The sequence below is a fragment of the Dermacentor variabilis genome, chromosome 3, assembly GCF_050947875.1.
Source record: "Dermacentor variabilis isolate Ectoservices chromosome 3, ASM5094787v1, whole genome shotgun sequence".
Lineage (NCBI taxonomy): Eukaryota > Metazoa > Arthropoda > Arachnida > Ixodida > Ixodidae > Dermacentor > Dermacentor variabilis.
Window position 1 is genome coordinate 116,268,635 of NC_134570.1, and position 9,671 is coordinate 116,278,305.

Here is a 9,671-nt window from a genome sequence, read left to right on the forward strand (position 1 = left end):
TTTCGAATGTCATTACCAAGAAAAAAATTGAAAAAATTTAAAAGGAGTGCTCCAGGTACCTTGCACGAAGCAGGAACAGTGCGCGATTCTGCGAACTATTTTGTACTTCTTTTGTTTTTATGGGCATCATCCTACCTGCCTGTCAAGGCCAAGTTTCGTCATGGATTCGGCCTTCGTTACGATATAAACAGCGTCGTATCTGTTGCTTCGCTTCAGTATTCGCGTGACCGTCATTAGTCGCTGCTCTGGTCGTGGTAACCGTTGGTCTTTACGTCCATGCCAGCCGCCATGTTGGTAGTGCCCACGGCCTTCTGCATCTTCTTCGCGGCTGCTTTCGCCGAAGAGTGCAGCAAAATTGAAGTTGGTAAGCATAAAGGCTTTAGCCATCCAAATCGTCTGTATGTAATCGCCGATTTTCAGTGGACATGTACTGAACCAACAAAAGGTGAATGCAAAGTGGATTCGATCAACTACTCCCCGTGTTGGCTAGTTTCCGCAACATCTGCATAACTTGCGCTGGTGTCTTGAGCTTTGTGGGGACATTTATAATAATTTGTGCTGTTAAATCTTTGCGACTATAAAGTAGCCTCGAGCAAGGCGCGAGAGTGCCTTTGTCCATTCGTGTAGTTACTTGTAAGTCTTTTAGCACTCAGTAAAAGAAAAGTACTGACAGCTCCCTATATTTTTGTGGACATTTTTCAATTAGTCGCGCCGAAAAGATGTTGAGCATCTGAGGCGAATGTTACCAATAACTTTTGGGCAGTAGTTTGTTCGTTTCATATATGTTTATACTATCTTGATTGCGCACCGGTGATTAAAGGGACACTAAAGCGAAACAATAAATCTGTTTAGACAAATAAAGCTTTGTTTGAGAATCCTGCAGGCCGTCATTTCAAAATAATAGTGTGATTATTACCTGAGAAAACAAGGTCAAAGTATGAATATTTGAATTTCGCGCCGAAACACCGCCGCCGGTACGTCAGTGTCACGTCAGGGATACCAAAGTATGTTCTCGCATTTGGGCCGCTTTGGCTGAGTAAAGGTTCCCGAAACTTGCCAGGTTTAATATTCGGTTCCTTTAGAACACAATGTAGTCAGTCTGCACCGCTGTATAATTAAGTAGGCCCGAGAAGGTGCTCTCAAAATCCATGACGTTCCAGGAACCAGGCGCGGGAACTTCAAAGAGGCGTCGCCACCCCTCTTTCGTTCTTGGCCTTTTTATGGCTTACCAAGAGTCTTATCGTTGTAAGAGTGGTGTTATTGGTGTTGTAGAAAGGTAATTTACTGATACAGAATAAATGATTTTTCTCTTTAGTGTCCGTTTAAGATGTGAACGCTATAATGGCCATATGTCTATCCTGGATCGTTCGTTGTTTCACGACAGCCTCTGACAGCGTTTTTCTCCTTAATCTTATCTGCGTTCATCCATCCTCCTGGTATTTCTTCTCATTCAATAGATGCTTCCGTGCGCCCTATATTTCTGAGCATTTGATGACGTCTAACGATACCCACTGCCCTCATATTATGGTACACATTCTAACGGCGCGTGTTATCCTTTATTCAGTTTAGTATAAAATCTTATTTGTCTGTTGCGTATAGCATCTATTTCTCGCTCTTCTAATCTATTGTAAACCATCATACTCAATGCCTTGAACAGGCAAGGCATGTTAAATAAATGAACAAATACCTGTCTTTCTATAGACGTAATGAGACGCATCTCTTCTAAGTCGTCCCGTGAGTCCCAATCTAGTATTACTGGAGTCTCTTGAATAGGCTATGCTTTTCTGAAATGCGCATAGAAAAGATCCTGTGAGCGTGTTGGTGCTAATTTTCTTCATTTGAAGTTCAACGGCGAGGTGCAATAACCACTTACACATCTGGATTTATGGATGCCTGTAAAATTATTGTTATGCCCATCATCCTGATGCTCGCCGTCATAACATCTACTATATAGGAAACCTGCTTCTATTATGATTAGTTACTATCAGTTAGTTGAAATGCATTGAAACCTTGTTATTTGTATTGCTTTGTTTGCAGAATTGTGTTTATGAGCATCAAAGCTCCACCATGTGTTAGAACTCATATTACACATACATACATACATACATACATACATACATACATACATACATACATACATACATACATACATACATACATACATACATACATACATACATACATACATACATACATACATACATACATACATACATACATACATACATACATACATACATACATACATACATACATACATACATACATACATACATACAATAACATGCTCCCAAATCCCTGTCCACCGTCAATGTGTCATTACACATACCTGAACGCAGGTGTGAAAGAAGCACTTTTTCTGCAGATGATGCAACGATGAAAGAAGCTGGAGAAGTAGCCACTAACCTGATGAAAGAATGCGTCCACCTCCTCGACAAGTACCCTGCGCCCCTCAGCACAATCGCTGACGTGAGTTGACTTTACCACTCTGAAGCACGGTGAGAAAAACTTGTCAGCGACGTAATCACGTAGCCATCGAAGTGCTCTGCTGCGGCCGTAAAAAAACGCTGACAGTATACATTTCACAGCCGACATGGTCGGTGGGTGACCTCCGGTGCGAAATTAGAGCACGATCTACGATGAAGTGACAATTTATTTACTCAAAATATTTTCTTAAAGCTATTTTGCTTCGATGTTCCGCAGACTTAGACTTCAATGCAGCAGACGCTACCACTAAATCTCTAATTGGTGAAGAGCTTAATCAGAACCACTGGGCGAACCTTTTAACAAATGCAGGCGGCACTTCTTGAAGGACACACATGTGGCATCTACTAAAGCATGGTAAACAAAAACACCTTGTTAGAGAAAACGATAACAGTGCTACGTCCTCGCTACCCCTTTTAGTAATCATTCACGCCGGACACCACAATGGTGGGGTGACAGTATCATTGTATCCAAACCAATTCGATATCCTAACAATATCTTAAGGACTGTCACGCTCTGATCACCTTGCTTTCGATCTCACGAGGTCAAAGGTGAGCCATGAATAATGCAAGCGCCAAACACCGTGTATTTGTCTCCAACAGGGAATGAAGATGCTGTGCAACGACTACGCTGATTGCCATGACAAGCACGAGTCTCTGACATCGGTACGAACACAGTTCTTCCTTCCAAGAGTATATTCCGATGACGCGTGTAGAACCCGTCGGCAGCCACAACATTTATTGAGCGCTTATTTGCAAACGTGCACAACAACACACAATGAAGTATTTCCAATCTACGGGTTCAGGAAACATGGTGAACCACTTCCATTGAACATTTATTGCTTTATAATGGCCAGAAATACTCTTACTACACTACTTGAGCTCGGATGCTCATACTTTCAAGGTAGCTAAGTTTAAGGAGTGTTTCTGATGGATAAAGAATTTAAAGAAATCGCATGTGGCCATGATGCTTGAAGGTGAAACTTGGTTCATGAACCAGCTGTCTGTGAGCGCATGTGAGCTGTGCTTTCTTTGGGCACAACAGTCATTTTTTGTTATTTCAATCTTGCGACACTCTGCATGCAGAAGCCAGACGAATACAGGAAGGAGCTCATCAAGTGTGTCCAGCCACATTTCCTGAAGTTCTACGTAAGTAACCCAAGCTGGTGCCACTACACATAATGGAATGTCGCTATTTGTGGGCAGAAACCATGGGACCTGATTGCTTGGCGCGAGCCAGATATATCGAAAGGACAGTTAGTGACGCCGTGTTCGAGTTGTTTATAAGAATTACCCATTACTGAAGCCAATCTCCTTCTGCTGTAGATATGCTACAATGCTGTAACTTTATCAGAGACACATATGTGTAAGTGTAGCCGACATTTTTACGATCACCATTGCTCTTGGCGAAGTCTCACTGCAAACAGGTATTTGAATATATGCAAAGGACGTATTGAAGCAAACTTTAAGCAATAGGTTTGTGTACATGCCGTAGCCCTACAGACAGACACAAAGAAGAGCCTACAGGCCTTGGAAAACACACTATTTGTTGCGTTCCGTTTTCTTAGTGCGAAAGTCGACTAATAAAAGGTTCGCAAGTCTAAGCAGTAGGGCAAGTCCTAGAATAAGAAAGATTTAGAGCTAAGAATCGCGTGATTCAGCACTCTAAGCAGTAATGCTTTCCGCCTCCTCAGAAATGACTGCGAGAGCGTAAATACCCGCTTGCATGCCCAGATTGCAGTTCTCTCATACTTACCACGCACACCCGAACGACGCATTCAGCTGCCACTGAACAAATGACATGGCAGCGAAGATTTCATGCTAATTGTTGTCTTGAGTCGCCACATCTGTCAGTTAGAACAGCGCAAAGGAGACTTGGGGTGAGGCCCGCTGCCAAAGCCTTACCACTTCCTTTATGAAGTGTAGAAAATTATATAGTAAAACTTAACCAAGCGTTGAATCGGACGCGTCATCGGACCCTGTACAACTTCCTCATCAAAATTATCGCACTGAATTTAGAACTTTTGAGGACCATTAGTCAATCATTACTAATCATGGAAATATATTTCACTTAGGAATAGTGTAATTTGCTTTGATAGAGGGGACAGTCAAATGTCTTTATTTACGTCCTCTTAAAGAGCAGCGTCATAACTACAATACTTGGATTAAGCTATGTGAGGTGCAGGCAAAAGCTACTTTCACGTTAACACAGCTGTTATGCTAGCAGGGAATCAATATTTCCTAGCGGTGCCGTCGTAGAGTTTGCATAGTTAGGGATGGTTGTGAACACACTTCAAAATCACCATAGTAATGAACAGAACCAACAGCGAGATTCTACAACAGTGCAATGTTTCCGCGTGAAGTAGCCAGGACCGTAATAATGAGACAGAAAGCAAATCGTGAAGACTGGTGTACAATATGCTCAGATTTTCTTCGTACTAAACAGTTGCATGCACCAATGTGGCAAACAACAAGATAAATTGCCGTCACTGATGTTCGTGTTTCCTGTACAGAAATCGAGACCCGAGCTGAAACACGACCCCGAGAAGGTTGGAAAGGAAGTAAGCGTAAGTAAGCAGCTATCTGGGCTATCTCTCGTATCTCTGAAAACACCGCAGTGAGTAAAATAGAATTGCAAAACCATCAGCTTTTTTTTTACGCTAAACCTTGCATGTATTACTAAAAGTGAATTTTCTTATTACCAACAGCTGAAGTCGCACTGTTCTAGTAAAAAGCTAAGTGAACTTATTAGATGCGAATCTCATTCTGTTTTATGCTGAACTGTATGACACGGCTGTGCGTAAAAAAAAGGCGGACTAAGAAGGGACCCCACAAGACGTACAGACAGATTGGTGCGATGTCCGTTCTTTGTCCGCATTTCCACGCCCAACCCTGTCCGTAGTCTCGAAGCAAATCAGCTAGCACAACTTTATGATCAGTTTTAAGTTTTATGATCAGTTCTCGTCAAGCTAGAGCTTCGCATTTAGCGTTTCCGGCTTCAATTTCTACATCCCACCAACTTTCTGGCTTGCTATCTGCCACTGTAGTAGTAACCTGCCCAAACGAAATGATTAGAAAGTCGGTTACGCCATTACACTCTTCCCTCACTTAGGCTCCGCACAATGCCGAGCAAAATTTGCGTTTGCAAGAGAAACTCAACATAACGAATGAACCATTCAAAACTTTTGTAACTATAGAAACACAAAGGAAAGAATAATTGTTTATGTGCACATGAACACAGTAGAAGTAAAGGCTCAGCACCTTTCCATCTGACGGTGGAGGCTTCAGAAGAGACAACTTTTCTTTTGCGCGAAGCTTTCCGGTATGCGCTTAAACCTGCTACCTTCAGACAGACGGGCACGGAGTCACATGACTACTTACAGGAAGTTACCTTTTAAGTTTTCAACCTTTGCGAATTCTCGATGTAAATTAATTCCAAACTTTATTTCTTCATAATGCTACGAGCGCGCAAATAGCGCTGCTTAACCCCTTTGCTTGGAGCTTCCAGCTAGCACTCTGTCATCATTTTTTTGTCGCCTGACACTTTTGTATGGTAGTTCGAGCAGTGCAGGCGCTACACGGCATGGCTTGCTGTTCACTCACTCTACTGCTGCTTCCAACTGGGCTTGCTTGACTCTATGCCCATGGGTGAAGTAAGGTGAACCGAACGCACACATGGATGGATGGATGCAAAACTTTAATGAAGGTCCTGAGGTACGCGACTCAGCGCGCTGCGGGCCGCTCCCACGTTGGGACCGTCAAGCCATGCCCGACCGCCGTATCGTGGGCCCTCTGGACAGCCCATAGTTGCGCTCCGGCATCGGGGCTCTTGATAGCGGAGAGCCACTTGTCCTCATTAATTTGTTCTGTACCTCGTAACGAGGGGCAACGCCAGAGCATATGGTCTCGGCTAGCGATGTCATTGCAGTGCCTGCAAGAATCAGTGGCATAGGTGTCAGGATAAAGCTTGTAGAATAAAGCTGGGCTGGGATACGAGTCTGTTTGCAATAATCTGAGGGTCAATGCCTGCGCTCTATTTAACTTTTTGTGTGGAAGGGGAAAGTCTCTCCTGCCGAGATAAAAGTGCTGCGCAATTTCATTGTATGTGGTCGGTTGATCTCTGTTCTCCACCACTGCGGGCCGGCGTTGGAGTTCTCCATGGTCGCGGAAAGCGAGACCTCGCGCCTTGGAGTGGGCCAGCTCGTTGAGGTTTGTGGGGCCTCCCACGATCGATCCCATGTGAGCGGGGAACCACGTGAGGGTGTGGGTAGCGATGCTTTTGCCGTCGAGGATGCAGCAGGCTTCCTTACACACAGCGCCAACGCTGAAGGCGCGGATGGCTGCCCTGGAGTCGCTGAAGATATGGGCATGTTTGTCGTCCAAGAGGGCCAAGGCAATGGCCACTTGCTCGGCCGCACGCGACAACGTGCTTCGTACCGAAGCGGCGTTAACGGTCGAAACCCTGTGGTTGATCGACACTACTGTGAAATTGTTGCTGTTGCCATACTGGGCCGCGTCAACGAAGCAGCTGCCGCCAGGAAGTTCTGTCGCGCGGCTTAGGAGCGCCAACGCCCTGGCCTTCCTTCTTTCTACGTTGCGTTGGGGATGCATATTGCGCGGGGCAGGCGACATGAGGATGCTATTTTTCTGCTCTTTCGGAAGGCCCTGATAGGCGTCTTCGACAGTGACCGGGGGGACACCCATCTCTGTTAGGAGTCGTCTGCCTGCCCTGGTGCCGGAGAGCCTGAGAATCTGTGCCCTTTCTTGTGCTTCTGCAATTTCTTCCAGGGTATTATGAATACCCAACTGCAGGAGTCGGTCGGTGCGTGTGTAGTTTGGTAGTCCGAGCGCACTCTTGATCCCCCTCCTTATCATGGCATTTAGCTTGTCTCGCTCGGCCCTCTTCCAGACGTGCATGGCCGCTACGTACATACGTGAAATGGCATAACAAGAAAGCGTGGACTAGCCTTATCAGATTCTCTTCGCTCAGGCCTCTCCTTCTGTTAGCCACCCGCCTGATTAGACCGATGACGCTATCCGTCTTCTTTGCTAGTTTGTGAATGGTGATGCTATTCGTGCCCGCCCCTTCGAGTGTAATTCCCAAGATTCGTATGGACGCGACTTTGGGAATGGGATCTCCGCACTTGGTGTAGAGATTAATGTCAATTTCAGTGGGGGGTTTCCAGTTATGTGGCTTGCGGCCCTTTCTAGTTGGGCTGTAGAGAAGGAGCTCCGATTTCTTTGGGGAGCACCGGAGTCCCGTGTTGGTTAGAAAGCGCTCTGTAGTGTCGACAGCTTCCTGGAGAGCGGCTTCGACTTGTCCGTCACTGCCACTCGCGCACCAGACAGTGATGTCGTCTGCGTAGATCGTGTGACCGATGCCCTGGACCTTGCCTAGGTACCTTGAGAGGTCGACCATTGCGATGTTAAAGAGGAGCGGTGAGATGACTGACCCCTGAGGGGTGCCTCTTCTGCTCAGCTCCATTTTTTCCGATTCCAAATCTCCAGCCTTGAGGATAGCGCATCGTTTGCTCAAGAAAGATCTGACGAAGGCATGGAAGGACGAGCCTAGGTCGAGTTTGGAGATGGCGTCGAGAACGAACTCGTGGCGCATGTTATCAAACGCCTTCTCCAGGTCCAAACCAAGGATGGCTCTCGTGTCCCGAGTGCAGCGTTCCAGGATTTGTATCTTGATAAGCTTCATGGCGTCCTGAGTGGAGAGGCCTGGCCTGAAGCCTATCATGTTGTGAGGGAAAAGGTCGTTGGTCTAAAAAAAATATTTCGAAGCGCCTTCGTCTTCCGAGCATGTAACTTAGCGGCATATATAGTAAACATTTTACACTCATAAGGGTGTGGTTGTTAGGCGAAGATCAAACCAAATGCATCCTTAAAAACCTAAAACACAAAGAAGGCGCGCTTAAGTATGCTTTGAGTGGTTTTTGACAACCTGAATCCTGGTGTTGTATCGTCTCAATAGTAGGAATTTTACCCTTAACAGTATAATATTGTTATTGTGCAGGGATATAATCTTAAAGGTTTAGGAAAGCGCTACATTCGCCTTTAAAAAAAATCATCACACGAACCAATGCACCCAGTTGCCTACTGAGTTCTTCGTGACACTTCTCGTTTTGTAGCTAAGATTATTGTAGGTAGCGGTAATGATGGATTTTTGTAGCTAGAATTTCGGGTTCCGCTGCTGCCAGAAAACAAACATGCTGTTTCTGCCAGAGCTGGAGCTACCCACCAACTTCATACACGTTAAATTTCTTCATTGGTCTTGCGTCATATTTTCCGACAGGTGCTGTAATCTCCAGTACTAAATGTTGTCCTTATTGAAGCGGAGGAAATTATTACTACTAAAACGAAAAAAAAAACCGCTTCATTCACATCAGTCGACAACTTCATTCGCCTTTTGCCTCTTTTGCGTACATTAATTGTCAAACAATTTCGCCCTCGTTTTTTTTTCAGGAATGCGTTATGGATCACATCCCACTTTCAAAGAACATGGGAATGGCTGTCGGCAAATGGATCCTGAAGATTTTGGGGCACCAGGAATAGTTTGCATTCAGCACTGCAGTCTGCAGGCACAAAATAAACGTTTTGGCAAGACAATCGTCGTCCTGTCCGAGGAACACGCTTTTTAAAATTAATTGCCTTGATTTCGCCGCAGCTATGGCGTCATTGCAAAATAATTCAGCAACCTCTACACATCTTTTAGGACGACAACTTTCGAAATTCCACAAGTTTGTACTACACAGCATGCACTCACGTAAAGGATTTAGATACAGGCTGGCGAAGGCGGAGAAAGGACACTGAACGCACTGTATCTGTTTCCAGATTTTTATTTATTTTAATATTTGCCTAGTTGCAATATGGAATAAAGCAGATGTATGTACGTACCTATAGTCGCCAAGTTATGACACGCTATATTTGAACTTTTCATTCTTGTTTTCTTTTTTTCCACTTTTTGAAGAAGCAATGCCCTTATTCACAAGCCTGCGCGTAATTTCGAAGAGCGTAGTGGGCGTTCTTGTAAATGCGCTCTATCGAAATCCGAAAGTGCAGGAGAAAATGGAAGAAGGCGATGGGCCGAGAAATCTTCATCACTTTCCATGCCTTGCCGGAGCCACAGGTTCCGTGAGGGTGACATGAGGAAGTCGGAACTCGTCCACGGTTGTTGCGCTCGTT

General features: G+C 45.0%; 1 protein-coding gene across 1 annotated transcript; it reads left to right on the forward strand.

Moving 5' to 3' along the window:
- The first annotated feature begins 206 nt into the window (after nucleotides 1-206).
- Nucleotides 207-9,095, forward strand: LOC142574122 (uncharacterized). The gene is made up of 6 exons (XM_075683279.1): nucleotides 207-364; nucleotides 2,366-2,469; nucleotides 3,087-3,149; nucleotides 3,570-3,632; nucleotides 4,997-5,050; nucleotides 8,952-9,095. The coding sequence occupies exons 1-6, from the start codon at nucleotides 277-279 to the stop codon at nucleotides 9,039-9,041; spliced, it is 462 nt and encodes a 153-aa protein (XP_075539394.1). The 5' UTR covers nucleotides 207-276; the 3' UTR covers nucleotides 9,042-9,095.
- Nucleotides 9,096-9,671: the final 576 nt, after the last annotated feature.

Excerpts from the sequence above, each read along its gene's own strand:
- LOC142574122 (XM_075683279.1), top strand. The coding sequence starts at position 277 with ATGCCAGCCGCCATGTTGGTAGTGCCCACGGCCTTCTGCATCTTCTTC. Across the intron at positions 365-2,365 it reads GTGCAGCAAAATTGAAGTTG|ATGATGCAACGATGAAAGAA; the intron begins GTAAGCATAAAG and ends CTTTTTCTGCAG. Across the intron at positions 5,051-8,951 it reads AGGTTGGAAAGGAAGTAAGC|GAATGCGTTATGGATCACAT; the intron begins GTAAGTAAGCAG and ends TTTTTTTTTCAG.